The sequence below is a fragment of the Tiliqua scincoides genome, chromosome 4 (assembly GCF_035046505.1).
Source record: "Tiliqua scincoides isolate rTilSci1 chromosome 4, rTilSci1.hap2, whole genome shotgun sequence".
In the NCBI taxonomy this organism is placed as follows: Eukaryota; Metazoa; Chordata; class Lepidosauria; order Squamata; family Scincidae; genus Tiliqua; species Tiliqua scincoides.
The window spans coordinates 1,259,784-1,285,583 of record NC_089824.1 but is presented as its reverse complement, the minus strand read 5'-3'; the positions used below and the strand labels follow the sequence as shown (position 1 = coordinate 1,285,583).

Sequence of the window (25,800 nt, the reverse complement as noted above, 5' to 3'; positions counted from 1 at the left end):
GCCTCATTCCAGGGGTGCTCAGATGCACATGTTCAGAAGTAGGTGGGCACAAAAGCACAGAGCTGAGACACATGAAGTCATGCAGGAAGGCAGCAGCCAGTGGCATAGCTAAGGGGGTGCAGGGGTTAGCAGCTGCACCAGGCAACAAGCTTTAGAGGGGGGAACAAGCTGAGCTTGACACCAGTGGCCAAAATTGTGAAAAATACCATCATGTTATAAATCATTGGAAAGGTAATTTAATGCAGAATGCAATGAAACAAACCCCATTGGACTACCTGTATTCTATCAAAAGTTATGGCCAATTAAACAGAAAACAAAAACACAACTGCCTTATGGAACAAAAAGTAGGTTTTCTTAACTCAAAACTGACCTGTGAGATTGATTGTTCTGAGAGCCAATGAGATGTTGTTATGATACAGCATGGAACCAATAAGGTGTTAATATGAGTCAGCTCATGACTCAGTCTGAGTCATGTATCATAATACAGCTACCCCTGCTAACTGGTAAAGAGGCACTTTTTCAAGTAGTGCCCCTCTTAGATTTAGCAGGGGGAGAATAACCATCCCTCTTCAGACCAGCACAGTGTCTCTGACCAATAAGGGGCACACTTTTTATTTATTTACTTAATTAAATTTGATTTTGTCATGGGGGGGCTACAAAGTATTCTTTTATCCCAGGTAGCAGATAGTTGCCTTGGCTATGCCACTGGCTGGGGGCAGGTGGCAGATCAAATGGGTGGTGAACTGCTGGGGTGAGGAGGCAGGTTTCCCCCCAATTTGCACTTTTTAAAAAGCCCAGGTGTGACGTCACTTCTGGTTGTGACATCACTTCTGGGGCATCATTCTGAGCTCTGCACCAGGCTACATGTTCATGAGCTACGCCACTAGCGGCAGCACACCCAGGATGCACAGAGCAGTTCTGAAGCACGGTGCTGAGCCATTGCTTTCTGAGCGCTGAAGCACTTAAGCACCTCCTCAGTCCCCCAACAGCCCTGCAGGTGGGCTCGCATTAGAGTCCCTAAACTGCAGACAGGAAGTGGCGGTGAGTGAGAGAGGTGGGTGCTGCCCTTTTAATTTATGGGTGTCAGAGACTGAGTCAAACAGGGGTCATGGTTGCCTCCAGAAGGGTCCAGAGAGACAATGCAGAGTTAGCTCTGCACGTGATGGAGCAGAAGACTCACCCTCTCAGTCCAGACCTCCACTCTTGGAGGACTCCTTGGGAGTGAGATTCTACCTCCTCCAATGGTGGGAAACTCTGAGCCAGCCTGGACTGCCCCTCAGTCAGGTGAATGGACTTGACTGATGGGCAGGGGCTGGTAGACCCCAGTGGGGTGCTGGTGTTTTCTGCCTGGCCTGTTGTTGTGACAGAGCCTGGTACCAGCAACTGTGGCACAGCTCATGCCCACCCAAGGTGGGGGACCTGCAGGTTAACCAGGTGAGTGTGGCTACCTGCACCAGTCGACCAAGGCAAGCCAGCACCAGATTGTATACATGCAGGGGGCCGCAAAGGGACCCCACTCAACACAGCAAGAGTTTGTTTCTCTGCAGCAGACAGCCACAGCAGTCAAACGATGAGGCCTTCATGAGTTGATAAAGAACTCATTACCTTCAGGAACTGCTTTCACACAACACCTGCACCTCTGAGGCATTTACGAACGAGGAGAGAAAAGCCAGTGCTGCTGCAGGCCAGGCACGGGGTGATGGCACTTGATGCCCGGAGGTGCCTGCTCATCCAGGCCAAGGGCTCCCATAGTTGGCCTCTGCTCTCTTCATGAATAGTGCAGACAAACCCTTCCTGGAGAGACCCTCACAGAGCTGAGGAAGAGGCTGCTGGGTTTATGCAGGCAGGTCTGAAGGGAGGGGAGCTGCTGTCCCCTGAGGGCAGAGTCCTTGGATCAGGCTTTCTGCCAGTGCAGGTCTGCCTAGGGACAGAGAATGCAAGGACATAAGACCAGCTTCACTGGCCAGAGCAAGACTCCCCCTCTGCCAGTACACTGTCTTCGCCAGTAGAAGCCCACAAGTGCTCCACCACACAGTGCTGCTCTCAGGACCCAGCACTGGGGCTTGCTGGCCATGAGCAACACTTTTGTGGGGCCAGGTGGTGGTTTGGTGGCAAGTGGTGGATTGGTGCCCCGCATTCCCCCTCTCTCACCTGCTTCCACAGGCCGGCCTGCCTCCCGCTTCTTCCTGCTGCCATAGAATCTGTGAATCTTTCACAGAACATATTGTAAAAACCCTACTGAAAAATAGTGGTTTAGTTGAAGACACCTTGAATGCTGTCTAAAAAACAGAGGAAGGTGGTATATAATATGTATGTATGTGAAGAAGGCAGAGAGGAGCAGAACAGGAAGTATGCGGCGGAAAAGGAGGAAGAGAGTGCAGTGGCCTAGAGTGTCTTCCAGCAGATGATCTGGCCCAGCAATTTTCATTTTCATCTTGCAGCACATTGACAAGGCACGAAAATTTTCAGGGTACACTTTTTTTTTTTTTTTTTTTTTACAGTTGCCTAGGCACACTGCACTGCTGGTGGGGAGCTCATATCCCCCAATGGCCCTACTAATAAATGACCCTCCCACAAACTCCCCTGTCACACCTGCTGACCATTCATGGCACACCAATGTGCTGCAGCACACTGGCTGTAAAATGCTGCTGTCCTCCTCTCCTCTGTTCTGTCTTTTTCAACAGCAGCAGCAGCAAAAAGAGGAGGCTGAGGTGGTTGGTGCTGTGGGGGGCCAGCGACTAGTTTGAGGAGGGAGGAAGGAATTGCAAGTGCTGCCAGGCAAGAGAGAGAAAGGGCACAGAGGCTGGGAACGCACATATCCCTGGCCAATGAAAGGCCATGATGACTGCAGTGCCCTGCTTCAAGCAGGAGGGGGCTGGGACTAGTCCAAGCTAACGGAAATAGCTAGTCACTGGGCCCATTCCAATCCACCTGAGTCAGTGGCCACCACATCTTGTGGCAATGAATCCCGTAGATTAACCCTGCACTTGTGTTCCTTTAGTCCATTCTGAATCCGCTGCCAGTCGAGGCAGAATCCAGACCCAGTATCTGTGCTGACATTCCCCTGAAACTTAACACAGTTGCTGGCTGCAGAAGCAGGACATTCCTGAACAAAGAGTGCCATTCCTTTTAGGGGGAGAGGTTTGGGAGTCTGGAGCCCCACAAGGAAGACTAAAGGGGGGAGCAGTGAGATCTTGTTGAACTCAGGATGGCTTCTTCACACTCAGGGAGGTCAGCAGGGGCCCTGGGTCCACTTCTCCGAAATCCTTCAGCAGAGTGCCCCCTATGGGCTGAATGCCTGTATTCCCTGCTAATTGGGTAAGAGGCACTTTTTCAAGTGGATGCTCCTTTTTTTAGCAGGGGGAGAGTAACTGGCCCACCTCACCCCAGCACCGTCTGTTCTAGTGGCTGTCTGCTGGTGTTCTTTTTGCATCTTTTTAGATTGTGAGCCCTTTGGGGACAGGGAGCCATTTAGTTATTTGATTTTTGTCTGTAAACCGCTTTGTGAACATTTAGTTGAAAAGCGGTATATAAATACTGTTGTTGTTGTTGTTGTTGTTGTTGTTGTTGTTGTTGTTGTTGTTGTTGTTATTATTATTATTATTATTATTCAAAGCATTTGCACTCCTTCCTCGCATGGGTAATCATTAAAAAAAGCCCACAGGAAAAAATCCCATAGGGAAATTGCTCACAGTAAAACCCCCACATATATGCTCACAGGAAAAATGCCCACACAGAAAAATGCCTACATGGAAAATTGCCCACACAGGAAAAAGCCCACACTATCTCCCATTTATGAGAATAAACATGTATTATCTATATTTTATATTGTTACTGATATCTTATGAGTAAGTTATTTTATATTCATAAGCAACAAAGTGCATTGTGATTTTATTGAGCATAATTAAATAATAATTTTGCTATAACTTATTTGCTATATGTTTGCTGTAACATTAATCACATGTTATTATATTAATTCATCCCCTGGGGGCTGGGGATAAGAATAGGCCCTCAGTTTGGCTGTACTTGTCGTAAGAGGCGACTAAACAGCCACCGGGTAGATGGGAATCGTCAGCCTGGGAAGGCAGCTCACCTGAGAGAAGGAAAACTCTGATCCCAAACCTCCACTGCCTTGTGGCTGCATCCAGTTATGGAAAAGGCTTCAGGAGTCAACCTCGAGGCAAAACCCAGAGCCGGAGTCCCTGAGGCAGTTCATGGCTGAACACAGTCACGTTCTGGCAACTCCTGCGATGCCGCTGGAACCAACCGTATTGGCCTCTGCCTTTCCATTGGACCATTTCAGCGACGTGGAGAGGGGGGATTTGCTGCATGGGTAACAGTCTATTCTCCATACCTACTTTACCCAGGCTTCGTGCACTGGAGAGGACACTGTTCCAGAACCACCATTCAGAGCGTGACACCATAGTCTTCCGAGACTGAAGGATGCCAACAAGATATTAATTCACATTATACAATTCACAATTCATAATATTCACAATTCATAAGTACATCAATTTATTTTCATTGCAAAAACTGACAAAATTGACATATTTATTGACATAAATGATATGTTTTAAAAAGAAGATATAAAAAATTGAAAATTTGGTAAATTCAGCTTGTAAAAGTATAAATGTAAAAATTTTAAATATGTTTAGAATAAAGATGATCAAATAAGTAACAATTATGTGGAGAGTTTCCATAGAACTTTAAGCCCTGTTTTCCCTCTTCCTCCAACCAATGTGCTCACAAGGACATGCCTGAAGACAAATAACTGTTTGCCTGAAGTGCAAACACATGTTGGATAAAACATGAGATCTGTGTGCACCTCTCACACTCCCAGCTACCCTCTCTCTCCCCTCCATAAAGGTCACTTGTATTGAGTGTACAGGGTAATTTAGATGGGGATAAGTTCATTCCAACATTCTGTTGCTCTGCTTGTGTACATGCCAATACAGGTTGAGTCTCAATAGTCCTGTGGGTTCCCAGAACTCAGGTGAATGGCAAAAATTGCACTATAGCAAATGCTAAGTCATTTAAAAACAGCCTTGCTGTCCTTTGTGATGTTAAGATAGAGTCATTAAGAGGGCAATCGGACTCTCTCCAGGTAATTAGGAAGAATTTTCTTTCACATGTTCAGGGGGAAGGGAGGGGGTCCCTTGGAGACAGAATGATTGATGGATTGTCAGCTGGCTGCCCTCTCTCTGACTTATTGTAAAGGACTGTTTTCCTTTCATTTAAAGGGCCCTTCTCATCATGTTGAGATAAAAATCTCTACAACAGTAAGAAAAGCATTTTCCCCCTTCTCCAGGGATCAGCACAGTCCTTCTCATTTGCAGAGGCCATTCGTGTTGAGTCAAATCCATGTATAAAAAATCCATGTATAACAAGGTTGGACCTATACTTGCATGTTGTAGTGTGGTGAGGAAAACAGCCTATGAGAATCCACTCTGCACTTGCCTGTGGGGTGAGTGGATCATGCCATAAATAATTTATTGGACCAATTGTGCATTTAGAAAGAAAAAGGCCTTGTCAAATACCGTAGGCAGTTTGCTCTGATTCTGCGCAAGAATGGGACAAAATATCGAACATGACAGGATGTGAGCATGGATGTGAATCAGCATGGCTTCTGTAAGGGTAAGTCTTGCCTCACAAACCTTTTAGAATTATTTGCAAAAGTCAACAGGCATGTGGATGCGGGAGAACCCGTGGACATTATATATCTGGACTTTCAGAAGGCATTTGACACAGTCAATCACCAAAGGCTACTGAAAAAACTCCACAGTCACGGAATTAGAGGGCAGGTCCTCTTCTGGACTGAGACCTGGTTGAAGACCAGGAAATAGAGAGTGGGTGTCAATGGGCAATTTTCACAATGGAGAGAGGTGAAAAGCAGTGTGCCCCAAGGATCTGTCCTGGGACCAGTGCTCTTCAACCTCTTCATAAATGTCATGGAGACAGGGTTGAGCAGTGAGGTGGCTAAGTTTGCAGACATCACCAAACTTTTCTGAGTGGTGAAAACCAGAAGTGATTGTGAGGAGCTCCAGAAGGATCTCTCCAGACTGGCAGAATGGGCAGCAAAATGGCAGATGCGTTTCAATGTAAGTAAGTGTAAAGTCCTCTGGGGGCTGGGGATAAGAATAGGCCCTCGGTTTGACTGTACTGTAAGAGGCGACTAAACAGCCTCGTTAGCCTGGGAAGGCAGCTCATCTGAGAGAAGGAAAACTCTGATCCCAAACCTCCACTGCCTTGTGGCTACATCGTTATGGAAAGGCTTCAGGAGTCAACCTCGAGGCAAAACCCGGAGCCAGAGTCCCTGAGGCAGTTCATGGCTGAACACAGTCACGTTCTGGCACCTCCTGCGACGCCGCTGGAACCAACCGTATTGGCCTCTGCCTTTCCATTGGACCATTTCAGCGACGTGGAGAGGGGGGATTTGCTGCATGGGTAACAGCCTATCCTCCATACCTACTTTACCCAGGCTTCGCGCACTGGAGAGGACACTCTGTTCCAGAACCACCATTCAGAGCACGATACCATAGTCTTCTGAGACTGAAGGATGCCAACAAGTGTAAAGTCATGCACATTGGGGCAAAAAAATCAAAACTTCACATATAGGTTGATGGGTTCTGAGCTGTCTGAGACAGATAAGGAGAGAGATCTTGGGGTGGTGGTGGACAGGTCGATGAAAGTGTCGACCCAATGTGTGGCATGTTGGAGGAATCTCTTAAAACTGGTTTCCTCCTTTAGGGGGGAAGCAGAGTAGCTTCAGCAGCAGACCCCTCCTCTTGCTGGGAATCAACCCAGGGAGCCTCCCACACCCGGCTGACTGCTAATCAAGAAAGACAAACAACATTGGCTGGTTGAAGTTGCAAAGGAGATTCATTTACTCACAATTCATTGGAAGTAAGGTTACAGCATCTGATTGAGATCAGAGGTACACTAACTTAAAAGATAACAAGGCCCTGAAGCTGCCTTGTCCTGCGTGCCATGTGGTCAAGATGGCGTCACCAGCAGAGCCCTGCTGCATGCCATCTTGTCTGCTCAGTGGTTGTGAGGAAGAGAGAAAGAGAGCATGCTTGGAGTGAAGAGAAGGTTAAATAGGGTCTGGGGCCACGCCCCCACATAGGTCATCCAAAGGGGACAGGTAGGGTCACTGGGCTATGGCTTAACCCTTTCAGTGGACAGTATCCTGCCACCTGTGGAAGCAGACGGAGTTGTACTAACTCCAATATGGCGGCAGTAAAGAAGGCTAATTCTATGCTTGGGATCATCAGAAAAGGTATTGAGAACAAAACGGCTAATATTATAATGCTGTTGTACAAATCGATGGTAAGGCCACACCTGGAGTATTGTGTCCAGTTCTGGTTGACGCAACTCAAAAAGGAAATAGTGGAAATGGAAAAGGTGCAAAAGAGGGCAACTAAGATGATTGCTGGGCTGGGGCACCTTCCTTATGAGAAAAGGCTACAGCGTTTGAGCCTCTTCAGCCTAGAAAAAAGACGCCTGAGGGAGGACATGATTGAGGCATACAAAATCATGCATGGGAAGGATAAAGTTGGTAGAGAGATGCTCTTTACACTCTCACATAACACCAAAACCAGGGGACATCCACTCAAATTGAGTGTTGGGAGGGTTAGGGCAGACAAAAGAAAATATTTCTTTACTCAGTGTGTGGTCGATCTGTGGAACTACTTGCCACAGGATGTGGTGACGGCAACTGGCCTGGACGCCTTTAAAAGCAAATTGGACAAGTTTCTGGAGAGGAAAAATTCATTATGGGTTACAAGCCATGATGTGTATGCGCAACCTCCTGATTTTAGAAATGGGTTATGTCAGAATGCCAGATGCAAGGGAGGGCACCAGGATGAGGTCTCTTGTTATCTGGTGTGCTCCCTGGGGCATTTGGTGGGCCGCTGTGAGATACAGGAAGCTGGACTAGGTGGGCCTATGGCCTGATCCAGTGGAGCTGTTCTTATGTTCTTAACTACAATTCCCAGGAAGCCTTGCAGGTCCCTTGTTATCTGGTGTGCTCCCTGGGGCATTTGGTGGGCCGCTGTGAGATACAGGAAGCTGGACTAGGTGGGCCTATGGCCTGATCCAGTGGAGCTGTTCTTATGTTCTTAACTACAATTCCCAGGAAGCCTTGCAGGTCCCTTGTTATCTGGTGTGCTCCCTGGGGCATTTGGTGGGCCGCTGTGAGATACAGGAAGCTGGACTAGATGGGCCTATGGCCTGATCCAGTGGGGCTGTTCTTATGTTCTTAACTACAATTCCCAGGAAGCCTTGCACGTCTCTTGTTATCTGGTGTGCTCCCTGGGGCATTTGGTGGGCCGCTGTGAGATACAGGAAGCTGGACTAGATGGGCCTATGGCCTGATCCAGTGGGGCTGCTCTTATGTTCTTAACTACAATTCCCAGGAAGCCTTGCAGGTCTCTTGTTATCTGGTGTGCTCCCTGGGGCATTTGGTGGGCCGCTGTGAGATATAGGAAGCTGGACTAGATGGGCCTATGGCCTGATCCAGTGGGGCTGTTCTTATGTTCTTAACTACAATTCCCAGGAAGCCTTGCAGGTCTCTTGTTATCTGGTGTGCTCCCTGGGGCATTTGGTGGGCCACTGTGAGTTACAGGAAGCTGGACTAGATGGGCCTATGGCCTGATCCAGTGGGGCTGTTCTTATGTTCTTATGTGAGCTGGATAAAAAGTTCAGAAACCTGAGAATCTCACCTCAAAAATAAAGCAAATTTCTAGTTCTCATAGTTATGCAGGATACAAAGTTTTGCTAGTGAAAGCAATGACTGAACCGGCGCCCCCCCCCCCCCCGTCTTCCTTACAGTCCACATCTACAAAAAGAAGAGGAGGAGTTGTAGCTTCTCATTCTATTTGTTAGTTTCCTGCTTCTGTTCTTGGGTCTGGCATGTGATAATTGCTTCACCACTTGTAATACCAGTAGCTACATTAAACCGGCAGCGGCAGGAAGGAAAACAACCCCCAAAACTAAATGAAGGGTCTTTATTTCTGAAGGTCCATATACTCTCAGCACATGGTGTTGCATGTCTGGAAGCAGGAGGGCAGTCTGGTGTCTACTCACACTGTGAGCAAATGCTGTAGGTATTTGGCAATAAGGCGTGCGCATTATGCCAGGGATGTGGGGTGGGTGGGGAGACAGGTGAGGCAGAGCCTCCCCTGAAGTGCTTTGAAAAGCAGTGCAGCCACCATGTGCTCTGTGCTCTCCATGCTCCATATGTGGGTTGCAAGTGCCTGCGAATCTCACTTGGCGATGGTGATTTTCAAAGCACTCCAGTGGGAAGGCTCTGCCTCACCTGCCTCCCCACCCACCGCCCAGGGAGGCTCTGCCTCACCTGCCTCCCCATCCACTCCACATCCCTGCTCCTGCTTGGGAGATGGTGAGGGAAATTTTCCTGTGGGCATATCTGACAGCGGCCTTTTCCCTGTGCGCTTTTTCCTGCCCCCCCTTCACATTAAAGGGACACCATCTGATGGAGTTTGGTGCAACTCCGTCTGCTGTCCAGAGGTGGCAGGATACTGTCCTGAAAGGATTAAGCCGAGGCCCAGTGACCCTACACTTTACCTGTCCCCTTTTGGTGACCTATGTGGGGGTGTGGCCCAGACCCTATAACCTTCCCTTCGCTCGAGCACGCCCTCTCTTCCCCACTGACCTGACAAGGTGGCACCCAGCAGGGCTCTGCTGGTGACGCCATCTTGACCACATGGCACGCAGGACGAGGCAGCTCCAGGGCCTTGTTATCTCAGGTTTAGTGTAACCTCTGATCATAATCAGATGCTGTAACGTATGCTTCTATGGAACCGTGAGTAAATGACTTCTTTTGCAACTTCAACCAGCCATTGTCTTTCTTGATTAGCAGTCAGCTGGGTGTGGGACCTTCCCTGGGGTCTGCTGCTGAAGCTACTCTGCTTCCCCCCTAAAGAAGAAACCAATTTTTTTTTATTCCTCCAACACATCAGGGTGGCTTACCACCCCTCCTGGACTGCCAAGGGGGTGTCAGGTCCCCCGCGTGACTCCACCAAGCAGCAAGAGTGCCCAAGCCGCCAAGCTCCCCAGGGCCACGCAAGGGGGGGTGCCCCCTACTCCGGAGCGTGGCAGCGCCAGCGGGTCTCTGTCCAGGGCCATTGAGAGGAATTTCATGGGGGGTGCCAAGTTTCTTTTGGGCCCCTTTGCAAAGGGGGAGGGGCAAACAGGGTGGGGGAGGGTGGAGACAGCTGGGAAGGTCTTTGGAGCCTGCTCCGCCCACCCGCAGCTGGGGACAGTCAGGCGGAAGAGCAAAGGCGCTCCTCAGTCTCTGGACTGTTTGAACTGGAGCAAGTTCTGCAGCAAATGAGCAGCAGCATCGCTGAGGCTCCCGAGAAGGGCAGCTGTCCCTGCGGCGCGCGGCTCGCAGCGGGTCCCGAGGCTCCTCGACGCCCCTTCGCGGCGGGCAGGCCACGAGCCCAAGAGCCACTGCAGCGGGCCGTCTCCCGCCAGAGCGCACTCTGCGGGAAGCGGCGTCCTGCCCGCGCCCCTGGGCCCAGCAGACGGGCTCGCCGGAGCCTCGCAGCTGCAGCCGCGCTCGTGGGGCGTCCGCAGCATCGCTGAGGGCGGCCAGCCGGAGCAGTCGGGAAAATGCCGGATCCCGGGCGCCCTGCTGGCCCCGGGCCCTGCCCCCCCTCCGGGGCCCTGGCTCCGTCCCAACAGCCCCCGCTCCCGGATCCAGCCGTGCCGCCCGCCGGGCGGGGGCCTCTGCGGGGACGGGGCTTCGGGCCCTGCTCCCTCCCGCCCTTGCAGCGACTCCCGGGGAGCCCACTGGGCCGGGCCGGAGGTGCGCAGCCAGCACGGGGCTTGGGAGTCCGGCCGTCGCAGGGGCCTGGCGGCAACCAGGGCGGAGCGCTCTTCCCCCTCGGGCAGCTCCAGGCAGAGGCCGTCCTGCCAGACTCCGTGCCTGCGCCGCTGCCCGCAGCCGGCTGCCTCCCGCAGTGCGAAGCGGGCGATCCCCGCCCTCCCTCGCCCCGCGGCAACCTGCTGCGCCCCGCCGCCTCCCCGCTCTGCGGCCTGTCCGCGGATCCTCCCGCCACCGAGCGTGACTCAGCAGCAGCGCTGCAGGCGGGAGCAGCGGCGGGGATCGCAGAGACGCGCGCGCTCCCCTCGCACTCGGCCCCCGGCCCGCCTCCCGTCCGCCGGCCCGGCCTCCTCAGAGACCCGCCGACCTCCCAGCCCCCTCCGCAGCCCCCCCCCGCCAGCCGGCGTCTCCGGCGGCCTCCGCGGTGGGCGGCTCTGCGCCTGCCTGCCCGTCCGCCCGCCCACTCCCCCCTGCGCGCAGCCCAGCCGCCTGCCCTGCCCGACCGTCGAAGGTGCGGCGCGGCGCGGCGCGGCGCTTCTTCCCAGCCCAGCTGCTCCGACGTCCCGCGCTGGTCAGGCAGAGTCGCCCGGGCCTCCGGAAGCGCGGGCCGCGCCGCCCGGCTGGGCACAGGCGCGCACGGCCCGCCCCGAGGAAGGCGCCGCCTGGTCGCCCGCCGGGCGCGCAGCGCTGCCGCTGCTTCGGGGACGCGCCGGTTCTCCGTCCGCCCTCGGCGTGCGCGGCTGCCCCGCAGGAGCTGCCCTCGGAGGGCCGAGCCGCCGCTTCCGAGGAGAGGCTGCCTGGGCTCGGCCTGACGCGCGGTGCCCCCGGGCCTCCGGCAGCGATGGGGCAGGGAGGAGCTCCCTTGCAGCCTCTCTCCTTCTCCGGGCACGGAGGCGGCCTGGGGAGCTGTGCCGGGCGCGGGTGAAGGCCTGGCTCCTCCGACCCTTGGCCCGCGGCGAGGGGCGCCGTCGAAGGGGCTTCAGGGCCCCCTCCCCCCGGGCATGCCCTCTCCCAGGGACCCTGGCGCGGGCTGCACTGGCGCTTCTCGCGGTCGCCGCGCGGGGCGGGTAGGGAACCCCCTGCGGCTGCTGAGATGCCGAAGAATGACGGCTGCTTTTGCTGGGGGGGGGGGCAGCGCCCGCAAAAGTGCCCCCCTTCTCCAGCTGTCTGCACAGTGTGCCCCTGTACCCGCTGCCGCGCACTTCAGACCCGCAAGCAGCGGCCTCACTAGGGTCCGCGTCACCGCCATGCAGTGGGTGGGGCAACACTCCAGGTGGTGGGCGTGGTGATCTACCATCGCCCCGCCCCCACTGGTTTTTTGGCTGTACTTTTGATAGAATAAAGATATTTCAACGCAGTTTGTTTCATCGCATTCTGCATGAAATTACACATCGATTGATATATAACACGATGGCATTATTTTTGCAAACTGTGATTTTAGTGCTTTCGGTCACTAATGGACTGCACTGGAAAGAAGCTTTGTGGGCCACCAAGTGAAGCTTGACAGTGATTTGGCCATGTCCTTCCAATGAACTTCATGACTGAACAGGGATTTAAACTTGGATTTTGTACTGTCAGGCCCAGTGTTCTAGCCACTGCTCCATTTTACTAGCTTCATATATATAGCAGAATTTAACAGGATTTAACATTTGTTCATTTTGAAATGCAGAATACACACAGCTATATTTGCTGCTCTATGCTGTTGCCTTTTTGTTGAAGACTTGCGACTCATACCACTTTAATATGATTTGATCAAAATCCTGAACTATCCCTCTATTAAACACTATGAAGGCTCATCTAAAGTTTATAGTTAACATTTGTTTCGTAAAAACAGTAACCTGACTAGCTTTAGCAGCACCTTCCATGAGTGGAAGGACCATTCCTCTTGTGTGTGCAGAAGGCTGCTTCTTCTCTTGAAGGGAGTTCCTGATGGCAGTAGCACTAGGGGAGATGCTTCTTTGAACATTTAAACAGCACTTTTGAAGGAAATATTTTTTAAGAATTTTCAGCGTATTGAAAACAAACCCTTTTACATCAGAACAGATCTAAGGATGTATTCAGAATTGTTTCATATTCCCGCTAAGGTGTTTTTTTTAGAGATATAAGGAATAAATACCACTGGGTAGATTGGTAGATGGCGGCAGTAAAGAAGGCCAATTCTATGCTTGGGATCATTAGAAATGGTATTGAGAACAAAACGGCTAATATTATGATGCCATTGTTCAAATCTGTGGTAAGGCCACACCTGGAGTATTGTGTCCAGTTCTGGTCATCACATCTCAAAAAAGACATAGTGGAAATGGAAAAGGTGCAAAAGAGAGCGACTAAGATGATTACGGGGCTGGGGCACCTTCCTTATGAGGAAAGGCTACAGCGTTTGGAGCCTAAAAAAGAGGCGCCTGAGGGGGGACATGATTGAGACATACAAAATTATGCATGGGGAGGATAAAGTGGATAGAGAGATGCTTTTTACACTCTGACATAATACCAGAACCAGAGAACATCCACTAAAATTGAGTGTTGGGAGAGTTAAGACATACAAAAGAAAATATTTCTTTACTCAGTGTGGTCGGTCTGTGGAACTCCTTGCTGCAGGATGTGGTGACAGCATCTGGCCTGGACGCCTTTAAAAGGGGATTGGACAAGTTTCTGGAGGAAACATCCATTACGGGTTACAAGCCATGATGTGTATGCGCAACCTCCTGATTTTAGAAATGGGCTGTATTAGATGCAAGGGAGGGCACCAGGATGCAGGTCTCTTGTTATCTGGTGTGCTCCCTGGGGCATTTGGTGGGCCGCTGTGAGATACAGGAAGGTGGACTATAAGAACATAAGAACATAAGAACAGCCCCACTGGATCAGGCCATAGGCCCATCTAGTCCAGCTTCCTGTATCTCACAGCAGCCCACCAAATGCCCCAGGGAGCACACCAGATAACAAGAGACCTCATCCTGGTGCCCTCCCCTGCATTGGCATTCTGACATAGCCCATTTCTAAAATCAGGAGGTTGCACATACACATCGTGGCTTGTACCCCGTAATGGATTTTTCCTCCAGAAACTTGTCCAATCCCCCTTTAAAGGCATCTAGGCTAGACACCAGCACCACATCCTGTGGCAAGGAGTTCCACAGACTGACCACACGCTGAGTAAAGAAATATTTTCTTTTGTCTGTCCTAACCCACCCAACACTCAATTTTAGTGGATGTCCCCTGGTTCTGGTGTTATGTGAGAGTGTAAAGAGCATCTCCCTATCCACTCTGTCCATCCCCTGCATAATTTTGTATGTCTCAATCATGTCCCCCCTCAGGCGTCTCTTTTCTAGGCTGAAGAGGCCCAAACACCGTAGCCTTTCCTCATAAGGAAGGTGCCCCAGCCCCGTAATCATCTTAGTCGCTCTCTTTTGCACCTAGATGGGCCTATGGCCTCATCCAGTGGGGCTGTGCTTTTATGTTCTTATGACTTGTTAGCCTGGGAAGGCAGCTCATCTGAGAGAAGGAAAACTCTGATCCCAAACCTCCACTGCCTCCACTACATCCAGTTATGGAAAAGGCTTCAGGAGTCAACCTCCAGGCAAAATCCGGAGCTGGAGTCCCTGAGGCAGTTCATGGCTGAACACAGTCATGTTCTGGCAACTCCTGTGATGCTGCTGGAACCAATCGTATTGGCTTCTGTCTTTCCATTGGACCATTTCAGCGATGTGGAGAGGGGGGATTTGCTGCATGGGTAACAGTCTGTCCTCCATATCTACTCTACCCAGGCTTCATGCACTGGAGACGACACTCTGTTCCAGAACCACTATTCAGAGTGTGATACCATAGTCTTCTGAGACTGAAGGTTGCCAACAAAGGTCAGTAGTGGTGTCACCTCCCCCCAGGGTGTCACCTTACTAACACCTTATTGGAGCAGTTCTCAAACTTTTAGCACTGGGACCCACTTTTTAGAAATCTGTCCAGGACCCATCATAAAGCAAATTAAAATAAATAATTATAAATAAAGTAAAATAAATAAGGGAAAGCCAGCTCTATTCCACCAAGTGAATTTTCTCTGTAGCCTGCCTGCAATAACACCCTCCCCCCCCAAAAAAAAATCAGTAAGATTATCACCCCTACCCAGTACCCAGTTCAATTTAAGTTCTTATATTTCAAGCATATCACTATCAGGACCCACCTGGCTTTACTAGTCTGAGAGCCCAATCCTATGCCTGTCTACTCAGAATTAAGTCCCATTATAGTCAGTGGGGCTCTGTAGTGATTATGCACTATGTCGTTGCTACAGGGCTTACTCCCATGAAAGTGTGGATAGTATTGTATTGGCAACCTTCAGTCTCGAAAGACTCTGGTATCGCGCTCTGAAAGGTGGTTCTGGCACAGCGTCTAGTGTGGCTGAAAAGGCCAATCCAGGAGTGACAATCCCTTTCACACTGGGAGCAAGTGCAGTCTGTCCCTGGTCTGTCTCCCTGGTTATGGGCCTTCCTTCAATGATCTCTCCCACCGTCGGAAGCAGCCCCTGGCGTCACGCTCTACGCCAATCTAGCGAAGACTTATAACCGGTAAACTGATGCTTCCTGTGTTGTGCCGACACTGTATGGCGAAGTTGGAGTGTCCTCTCCAGTGCGCGAAGCCTGGGTAAAGAAGGTATGGAGAATAGGCTGTTACCCATGCAGCAAATCCCCCCTCTCCACGTCGCTGAAATGGTCCAATGGAAAGGCAGAGGCCAATACGGTTGGTTCCAGCAGCGTCGCAGGAGTTGCCAGAACGTGACTGTGTTCAGCCATGAACTGCCTCAGGGACTCCAGCTCCTGATTTTGCCTCGAGGTTGACTCCTGAAGCCTTTTCCACAACTGGATATAGCCACAAGGCAGTGGAGGTTTGGGATAGTATTGTAGCCTGAAACAGAAAAAAATTTCACCTTACCATGTCAAGCCTCTGTTTCATTCTTTTTATGGGGGGAGGCTGCCTTTTGGAGCATTTGTTGAGCTCCAGTTGCATCAAATCAGGACTATTCTGGTGGCCTCACATTTTCCTTTGCCTGACCTGCCCAGTAGCCAAGGCACGTTTGCTTACTCGCGAGTAAACGTGACCATGTGGCTTAGTTTCGCTTTCCATAGGGCTCAATACATTCACCAGCTTGGAGGGAGGGACCTCCTTCTCAGATGTTTTTTGGGGACTACATTCATCGGATCAGGACCATTCTGGTGTTGTTGGATTCCTCCCCGCCTGCCCTTTCAGATGGACCAAGGCACGTTCACCTACACACGAGTAAACGCGCGATATGGCTCGGTTTCACTTTCCATTGGACTCCATGCATTTTTGTTTTCCGGTTTTTTTGCCAATAACGTTTGATAGAAAGGAGATATTTCCGTCTGGTTTTTTCGCTCTGGAAATTCCGCATCCAACGGTATATAACATGATGGTATTACTCTTAACCACCGCGATTTTAGCACGTCACCGTCCCAGTGTGCATCACCCGCCCCTTGCGCGTCACCCAGTGCGTCCGCACCCCTCGCACCACCCTAGCAACGCCACTGCCAAGGAAGGCGCCAGAGCCGCCTTCAGGGGCCCCGGAGATGACGCTGACAAGGCTGCGGAGTGGAAGCGCCTCCTTCTGGGCTTCCAGGTGGGCTGTCCGGGTCTCTGCCGCCAGTGGCTCCTCCCGGCCCCTGCTCAAGAAGGGGTGCTGCGAGAAGGGCCCTGCCTGCACTCTTGCCTTTGTCAGAGGCAGTGGCGTAGCCAGAGGGGTGCAAAGCGCTCCGTTTTGCAGGCGCCTGCAAGAGGCCTGAACGCGCCATGCAAGAGCGGAGGGGGCCCGGGCGGAGGGGGCAAAACGGAGGAGGCAGAACGCCTGGCTCTGGGGGGGGGGGCCGCTTGCTCGGCGCGCTCAGCCACCTGCAAAACGGTGTGCTTTGCAACCCCTCTAGCTACGCCACTGATCAGAAGGCGCGTCCAGATGGGGAGTTCGGTTCGGCCTTATCACGCAGTATTCACTCCGTGGGTGGTGCTGCCATCAGGGACCAGCCACCGGCGAGCGCCACGCACTGGAGCCATCCAAGTTCCCGCCGCACAGAAGAGACAAGAGCAGCTCCGGACAAGCCCCAGATACGCTCCGACTCCCGTGATGTAGACGGGCCAGCGCGGCGACTCTGGCGGGGCTGGAAGTGGAAAAGGGACCGTTGGGGGGGAGGAAAAGAACCTGGCTGGAAGCACCCAAAGAAATGACAAGCCGGCAGCCCCGGGGGGGGGGGACCGGCCAGACCACGTCGCTGGAAAGGGAGGCCTGTCAAGGTGGGGCTGGCAGGCTGGGCTGAGCAGCAGGACCGGTCGGTCCGGAAGGCCAGTCTGGATCAGCTGGAGCAGGTTCAGAGGAGCGCGCCTGGGATGGGGAGATGTCTGGGCCGCAGTCCTCGCCCTCGGAAGAAGCGTCGAAAGCGCATTCGGTGTTTCGCCTGGGGAGAGGAGGGCCGGTCTCCAGGGGGCTCCTCGGCTGTCAGGGGAGGACCTGCTCTCTGCGGCTCCTGCAGGCAGGACTGGAACCCACGGCTTAGATCCAGGTTTAGGCGAAACACGAGGCGGTGCTTCCCAGTGACAAGCACTGCCTGGCGCTGGGACCGTCTGCCTCCTGCAGTCTTCCCCTTGGAGGTCTTCAGGCACAGGCTGGACAGTCACCTCTCCGGGACATGGTCGCAACTGCCTGCACTGAGCAGAGTCCGACTAGATGCCCTCGAGGAGACCCAGCTCCGAATGCCCTGCGATGGGCTGGGGTTCCTGCCTCCACCTTCCTCATGGCCTCCCCGCATCCTTCTCCTCCCACCCCCGAAGAGGCAGAGGGCGACGCCGCGAGCGGGAGGTCTGACTGCGGGGGGCTGCCTTGGGCGGTCCCCTCCCCTCCGCCGCATCGCTGGGCTGCTCCGCCCTCCTCCTTTTCCACTCCGGGGTGGGAGGAGCAACCCCGGCAAGGGCGCGGGGGGGGCGCGTCTGGCACGGCGCCGGAGTGGCCTCGGGCTGCCTGCAGCACGCGGCGGAGGTGCTGGCCCGCTTCTGCTCTGCGGCTCCGAAGCCTTCGCGAAGGAGCAACTGAGCCCGCCCGCCTTCTCCCCGCGGGGACCCGGGAAAGGCGTCCCGAGAACTTCCTGCCCGGTGGTCCCGGTGCCCCCGTCCGCCGCGAGCCCTCTTCTCCGCAGCCTGACCAAAGGACCCCGCGGGGCCTGCGAGCTCCGCTGGGCACGCGCAAGAGCCTGCCTACGTTGATGCGGGGGGAGGGGAGAGAAGGAAGGTCGAAGCTGCCCCCTCCGAGCCAGAGGCGGGCAGTAGCACCCTTGGGCTCAAGGAACCCCAGGGGCCCCCGTCGCACAGCACCCCCTCCCCACAGGCGCTCGGGGCTGGCTGCAGGGGAGCTCCACCCCCCCGCCCCGCACAATGTACCAGCCCCCTCCTACCGCCACCTCCTCGCGGGCCTCCGCGGAGGGGCTCGAGTTGGCGGCCCGACCGGCCTCCCCCTCCCCCCTTCCCTCCTCGGCTCAGGCAGCCCCTCCCCCTCCGTCTTGTGGGAAATTGCTTTTCTGCTCCGGGTTCACCAGGATGAAAGGGACGGGGCTTCCCTTTGTACCTCCTCCGATGCCTTTAATCAGGGGAGGGGGAGGGGAGCGCCTCGACGTGAGCGGAATGCGAGCGCAGGAGCTCGCGGGAGGGGGGGTCGCTCGCCGGCTTGCCTCTCTGGCAGCCCAGGCTGCCGCTCCTCCTGGGCCGACCCGTTGCAGCTAGCAGGTGGAGAAGCTCGTGGAAAGGCAGGGAGGGGGGAAGGACTGGCTGGGGGGTGCGGGGGGGTCTCAGAGGGATTAGCCCACACGGAACTCGCAGCCACCCTCCGATGAGCCTGTCGGTTCCCGGCCCGGTGAACCAGCCCAGGCACCGGTTCAGTTCGCCTGCCCAGTTGGTGGGGGGTGAGAGAGAGACTCAAGCAAGGAGAGACAAGCAGGTTCTATTGCAAGGTTTTCTTCTGGTTTTAATAGTGAAGTGCTCGAGGACACCTTGTGCTAATTGTGCTTTACTGGTACATCAGTACATCAGTCAGTCAAATACTGGCTCAAACGTCACCATCATCATCATCATCACCCTCGTTGTTCTCGTCGTGCTTCTTCATTCTGAGGTCTTTTCTGCAGGTCGGTTTTGCTTCTGTCTTTTGTGTTCCACAGACGGGCGGAGGATTCTTTACATCTCGTAAAAATGCGTGGAGGTCTCCACGGGGTATTTACAAGGCTTCTTAGTTCGTAGTTTCCCTTTTCAGAGTCAGGCTTAGCAGAGGGAGTAGCACTCGGTAGCAGCTACCGGGGGAGGCGTTCGCCCGTCCAGTAGCGCTGCTCGTGAGCTGCAGTACGAAGAGGAGTCCTCGCTAAGACAAGTCCTTCTACCTGAATTCTAAGGTTTATTCTTTTGTGCTGTCTATTCTTAAGTTATTCATAAAATGGAAAGACTAAGAGGAGGCAGGAGGTGCTTCGAGCTGCGGCCCAGGATTGTCCACGTGGCGTTGCCTCCCTGCCGGGAGGGAGGGCGCTGGCGCCGGGGGGCCGCCCCCCCCAGGAGTGGCTTATTTCTGCGGCGAGTGGGACGGAGGCAGGGCAGTCCCAGGCGCGCGGCGAGTGGATCGGGGCCCGGGGAAGCCGCGTGCAGGCCAGGCTGCGGGCCCTGCAGCGAGGCAGAGGGTCGAGCTGGTCCAGCACGAGGCCTTCCGGCACCTCCGCCGCACCGCCCGGGACCCCGGGCACGCCTGTTGGAGCAGCGGGCGGTCGCGGGCGAAGGCGGGCCGGCGAGAGCCTCACGCAGCGCAGTCCCAGAAGCCGCCCGCGCTGCTCTCTCCGAAAGCCGCCGTGGACAATCCTGGCGGCCTCGCGGGAAAAGGGTCGGGGGTTCATTGCTCGTAGTTCTCCCTGCAAGGCAAGCGCTACAAGCCTAGAGTTGACTAAGCTACTCGGAAGTAAGTCGAAGAAGGCAGGCAGTGTGCATTCATTCCGAAGAGAAGAAGAGAAGAAGGAAGATTCGCCGGATTAACTCTAGCTCACTACATTGGCAAAGTCCCTGATATCCGTTGCTAGTAAGAATATTGGATTAAAATGTACCTGATTCCTCAGTAATACTATTGTCTTAAAAATAACATGCATCACGCTCAGTAATTAATTATTGCTTCTAGTAGTTCGGTAGGAGAATATTGCCCTCGGAGAGACTAGTAGGATCGAAAAGTTTGGCAAAGGAAAAAGTGACGTCAGATTGCTGACAAATGAAAATCCGTCATCGTCATAATAGTGTTAAAAAGCGTCATCAAATTGGCATAGATTGTAAATACTTTCTTTCTCTTGCATGCAAAAATCCAGAGTTAGAAAGGATGGCAACAGACCCCTCCCCCGCCCCGACCAGAGCGGAGGAAACAAAAGGAAAGAAAGAAAGAAAGAAAGAAAGAAAGAAAGAAAGAAAGAAAGAAAGAAAAGGGAAAAAAGGGCCGTCCTTTTCCTCGTGTTCGTTTCCCCCCCCTCAGAAAGTGACGTAGACTTTGGCATAGTAAAGAAGTCTTGGCAACAAACGTACAGACTGGAAGTCAACAGCGGTGCAAAAGGGTTGGCTCTCTCTGGCTGGGAACCAAAGTGGCAACGTAAACAGCGGGGGGCGCCCCCCCCACCAATAAATAAATAAATAAATAAATAAATAAATAAATAAATAAATAAATAAGTAGATAGATAAATAAATTAAATAAGTAAGTAAGTAAATAAACACCTCAAGACGGACAGAAAGAGGAAGGCCTCCGAGCGGAGTGGAGGCTTCTCGCTTTTTCTCTCCCTGGTTCAAAGCCGAGAAGCCGCCCGCCAGCCCGCCCATCCCCCGGCACTCGATCCACCAGCGCAGGAAGAGCGAACACTGAGGCGAAGCGGCGCTCGGGCAGCCCGGACGCGCTTCCCGGGGCGCCGGCAGGCTCCTGAAGCCGAGCGGGGGGCGGGGCGGGGCGGGGGGCCGCGGGCTGGCCTGCGGCCGCGGGCTGGGGGGTCAGGCGTCGGGGGGGCTGGCGGGCGGCGGCGCGGCGCCCTTGAAGCAGGCGGACTCGTAGTGCTTGTTCAGGTAGGACTTGAGCGCGAAGGTCTTGCTGCAGCGCTTGCAGCGGAAGTGCTTGAAGGCCGAGTGCGTCTGCATGTGGGCGCGCAGGTTGGAGCGGTCGGCGAAGGCCTTGCCGCAGTGCGCGCAGCCGAAGGGCTTCTCGCCGGTGTGCGAGCGCATGTGGCCCTGCAGCAGCCAGGGCCGGCTGAAGGCCTTGCCGCACACGTCGCACTTGTGCTTGAGGTCGTGCGTGAGCAGGTGCATGGCCATGGCCGGCATGGACACGTACACCTTGCCGCACGTGGGGCACTTCTTGGCCATCTTGCTGTCCAGGCTGCGGTGCGTCTGCTTGTGGCGGCTCAGGTTCGACGACGTGGCGTAGGTCTTGCCGCACTCGCCGCACGTGTGCCGCTGCGCCGCCGGCCCCGCGCCCGGCCCCGGGCCCGGCCCCTGCCCCGCGGGGCCCAGGCGGGAGCCCCCGCCGCCCCCCACCGCCGCCTTGCGCCGCGAGCGCCCGTCGGTGATGAAGAAGGCGTCCACCGCGTAGCCCTCGCTCACCGCTGCGTCGCCATTGATGTAGCCGCCGGCCAGCTCCGAGTGCGGGCTGTCGGGCTGGTCCGAGTCCGGCGCGCCGTAGTCGCCCTGCGCCCCCGGGTAGAGGACGCCCGACGGCGAGGGCACCTTGAGGCCGCCGTCGCTCTCGCCTTCGTACACCGACGAGGGCGTGATGTACTCGCCGATATATCCTCCTGTGGAGGGGGAAGGGGGCCGGGGGCAGGGGGCAGAGGGTCGGCATGGCGAGCGGGGGCGGTTGGATGGGCGATGGGCAGGGTGGGGGTGGATGGACGGGGGGCGGAGGAGGGCAGGTGGGAGCGATGGGCGCAGAAGGGAAGGGGGGAAAGAGTGCCAGAGTGGCCGCGGGGGCAGAGAGGACGGGGGTGCGGGTGGAGAGAGGCAGAGGGAGCAGGGCCAGAGAGGTGGAGATGGACCCACGGACGGACGGGTGGAGAGAGTGACGGGGTCGGGAGGCAGAGAGGGGAAGAGGAGGAGAGAGCGCGTGTTTAGATCGCCCCTCGGAGCCAGCCCGGCCCGGGAAGAGGCTCTGACGAGTCCGTAATCGATGGGCTTCGGGAGCTCGGCTCGAGAGCTCTCCAGCTAATAGATGCAACAAGCTGGAGTCGCAAGAAGCCCCCTCCGGCTGCCCCTCCCCTCCCCCGCCAGGCGGCTCCTCTGTCATGCTAATCTCCGCGGCGCTTTATGAACCTTCCTCCCCCACCAGCCTCTCCATCATTCAGCGCGATTTCCCGGCCCTTTCACCTGCGGCTCGCTCGCTCCTCCAGAGCCCGGGCTGGCAGGACTGCGGGGGAGGGGGGGCGTGGAGGGGAGGAATCCAGGCCCCAGGAGGGGGACAGGGACAGGCACCCCCTTTGCCCTCGCCCCTCCTCGCGATCCCTTCCTCTCAAGGTCAGCTCTCTGCTGGGGTGCGGGGTGGAGGCGAGTCCCCCCTCCTGCTGGAAAACCACTTCAGCAGAATTCCGGCGATTATGCAACACGCTGCAGACGCCTTGCCCGGAACAAAAGCGCGGGGGGGGGGAGAGGAGGTTTCGCTGCAGGCCAGGCCAGGCGGGGGGGGGGACACCCTCGGACTGAGGGGAGCCTCCGGAGCCAGGCGAGGAGGGGCCACCCAGAGCCCCACCGAAGGGATCCGACGGGGCGCAGCGCGGGGAGAACGCGGTGCCCTTGAACTCCGAGCGGAGACAAAAGGCCCCCAGCAGGGCCGCGCAGAGGCGCCTCCAAGGGGTCCCGCGCCTTCCCTGCGCAGCCCTCCGCCTTTGCCCCCGGGAAGCTCCGCGGCTGGCGGAGAATGTGCCAGTCCAGGCGGCGGAGAGCGAGCCGCTCAAAATGGCTCAGGCCCCGCGGCGCTGCGAGCATTCCGGGGGAGGCGCCGCGTGCCGGGACTGGGCCGCGGCCTCCTGCGCCGGGCGGGGGTTCTGTGAGGCCCTGCCCGCCCCCCCGCCCCCGGCAGGACCCCCGCGAGCGCCGTACCCTTGTCATGGAGCCGGGAGCCGAAGTCCGCCCGCGACCTGCCGTAGGAGCCCTCGAGGTCCGCCGGGGAGAAGCCGTCGAGCTTGACCTTCTTCACCAGGAAGGACCTGGGCATGTTTCTGGCCTCTGCGGCCCCGGAGCTCCGCGGCTCGGCCGGGGGGCTCGGGGGGCGCTGGGGAGGCGGCCGGGCACGGGCGCCCGCGGAGGCCGGGGCCGCTCGGGGCGGCGGTCGCCCGGGCTACGGCTGGCTGCCGGCGCCCCTGCCCGGCCGCGGTGGAGCGGCTCTGCCTGCCGCGGAGGGCTCCAGCCTGGGCGCCGCGCGCGGAGCCTCCCCGGGCCGCCTTTGTGCGCGGAGGAGCGCTGCGCCGCCCGGCCAGGCCTCCCGCCCGCCTCCAGCGCGCCGCGCGGCCCCGGAGCTCCAGCGGCTGCAGCCGGCGCCGCGCTGGGTCATAAGCGGCGGCCTGCGCGCTCAGCACCCGGACAGCTCCCGGCGCCCGCCGCCCCCGGCAGCCCCGGCCCCGCGGGCGCGCCGCTGCTCGCCCGGCCCCGCGCCCGGCCCTTCCTCTCCAGGGCTGCGCTCGCCGCTCGGCTCGGCTCGGCGCGGCGGGCGCGGGGGTCCTGCGGCGGCTCCGCTTCAGCACCGGACAGCTCCAGGCCCGCCGCAGCGCCGGCACGTCTGAGGCGCCGCGATCAGCTGTTGGCTTATAAGGCGGCGGTCAGGTGGGCGGAAGGGGAAGCGCCGCGCCGCGCCGAAGCCGCAGCGGAGTCTCCCGGGAGCGCGGCCGGGCGAGGCCAGGCCAGGCCAGGCAGGAGCGCTGGTGGCGCTGTTGTCAGTCGCCGCCTCCCCTCCGCCCGTCAGGCGCGGAAGGGGCGCAGGCGGGGGCACCGCGGGAGCCCCGCACCCGGAGGAAGGCTCCTGCCCAGGCCCTGCCTGCGGCGCCGCCCCCGACTCTGAAGGGGAGGGCCATTTCGCCGCCCGCCCCACCCCCACCAGCACCCCTCGTGTAGGAGGACCCCCGGACCACGGGTGTGGGGCTGCCAGCGCCAGCCTCGCTCGCGAATGAGGGCAGCCGCCTTTTGTTTTCCGTGGGAAAGGGGCCTCAGGGAGGGCTCTCCAGGGCCCTGTCTCCCTTCCCAGGTGGAGGCTGGCCTGCTGAGGAAGGGAGCTGGAGCCTCGTCTCCCCACTACAAGAGCCAGGATTCTTCACCTGCTATGTACAGAGAAGGAGCCCGCCTGACCCAAGAGCCAGATGTGTGCAGGAAAGACCTTCTGCACAAGCTCACATGCCTGGAACTCAGCTCTGGTTCAGGCTCCAGGGATGGGCTCCGTCTCCATCTCTAGCCCTTACATCTGGGGCAACCCCTGCTGGGGGGTGGGTGAGTAGGAATTCCCAAGCCTAGACTGTCATCTTCTGGAAGGGAAGAAGGGGGTGACTGTTAGGGTGTCTGGGCTCCATCCAATGTCTTTCTAGAGATTGATGGCCCAATTCTACCAAGGGCCTGCAGCTGCGGATCTCACAGTCCACTGCTGCAGGCCTCGTTAAGGGGGCACAGAAGCCACACTGCCCTCCTGAGTGATGGAGCCACTGCAGAAACAGTCAGTGGCGTGTGAGACGCACTTGGATGCTCCACCAGCCCAGGTAAGGTGGTGGAGGGGGTAGTTCATAGGTGGTTCTGAGGAGTTTGAGATGGGGAGAGGGAGGGCGGGGGAGTGGGCTGCTGCCTGCTCTCTTGGTGCCCTGCATGGTGGGGTGGGGGGGGATTGTGCTCCTAGTCTCAAATCTAGATGGGCGCTTGTCTGGCAAAGAGAAAGTGGGATTAGTCCCAGATTAGAAAAAAAAGGTATAGAAGAGGTAGGTGTCCCCCGTTCTAACAGCTGTGTGAGGAATCTGCAGGCTGCACTAGAGAACCAAACCATTCAGCTGTGCCCATCTGAAGCGTCAGTGGACTGCATCTTATTCTTGCTGCCTCCAGCAACACAATGGCCCACCAGGATGGCAGAAAAAGATAATGCACAACCCCGGCATCTTCTCCTGTGCATCCCCATGGACATAAATGGCACTTATAAAAAGAGCCAGGACTGCAGGAGTGCCCAGGAGAAGTTCCTCCTGGATTGTGCTTCAGGTGTGCTTGTGTGTGCCAGTCTGGAATGTCACCTGATGGCCCTCTTACCTTGAATTCTGAGTTCTCTTTGCCAAGGTCAGGATTTTGCTCATCCTCACCCTGCAAAGGACTTGCAGTGAGAAAGTTTCTTTTGGGTAAACGCACAAACACACACACACACTCAGGTTTCCAAAGCAAGGAGTGCGAAATCAAACTGCCCAGGAGATTCTCTCAAGGTCAGCTGGTCTCACTTGAAAACCACCTTTCTGGAGCTCTCTGCAAGCCAGCCAGGCTTGGGATCAGAACTGGGAATTCCCTTTCTGTGACCTGCTTTCCACAGCCCCAGGTAGCTTCTTCTTTTCCGCTGTTTTCAAATATCCAGTCACACCACTGAGTTGCATGTGTTCCTCGGCTGCTCCCCTGTGGCCCTGCCTTTGATTCATGCTGCTCTCCTTCCCTGCATCCTAATTAACAAGACTGCTGTGAACCTCCGGGCCTTTGGAAGACAGCAAGAGCAAGAGAGCATACTGTGTGTGTGTCTGTTTTGTTCTGAATTTCTGCCCTCCCTCTTTACTCCAACAGACTGATGGAATTGTAAACCAAGCTAACAATCTACAGTCACCCAAAGTTTAGGAGTCACCCTCTGACATCACAGCCCCCAAGCCAATGGTGTTCATCTCATGCTAATGAAAGGGGCTGGTGAGCAGAAGGTCCCCCTTTTGCAC

General features: G+C 55.9%; 1 protein-coding gene across 1 annotated transcript; it reads right to left on the bottom strand.

The window, feature by feature from the left end:
- Positions 1–20,842: 20,842 nt before the first annotated feature.
- On the bottom strand, positions 20,843–23,103 carry LOC136648961 (transcriptional repressor scratch 1-like). Its single transcript, XM_066625304.1, has 2 exons — positions 22,973–23,103; positions 20,843–21,672 (listed from the first exon to the last, which is right to left on the bottom strand). The coding sequence occupies exons 1-2, from the start codon at positions 23,085–23,087 to the stop codon at positions 20,879–20,881; spliced, it is 909 nt and encodes a 302-aa protein (XP_066481401.1). The 5' UTR covers positions 23,088–23,103; the 3' UTR covers positions 20,843–20,878.
- Positions 23,104–25,800: the final 2,697 nt, after the last annotated feature.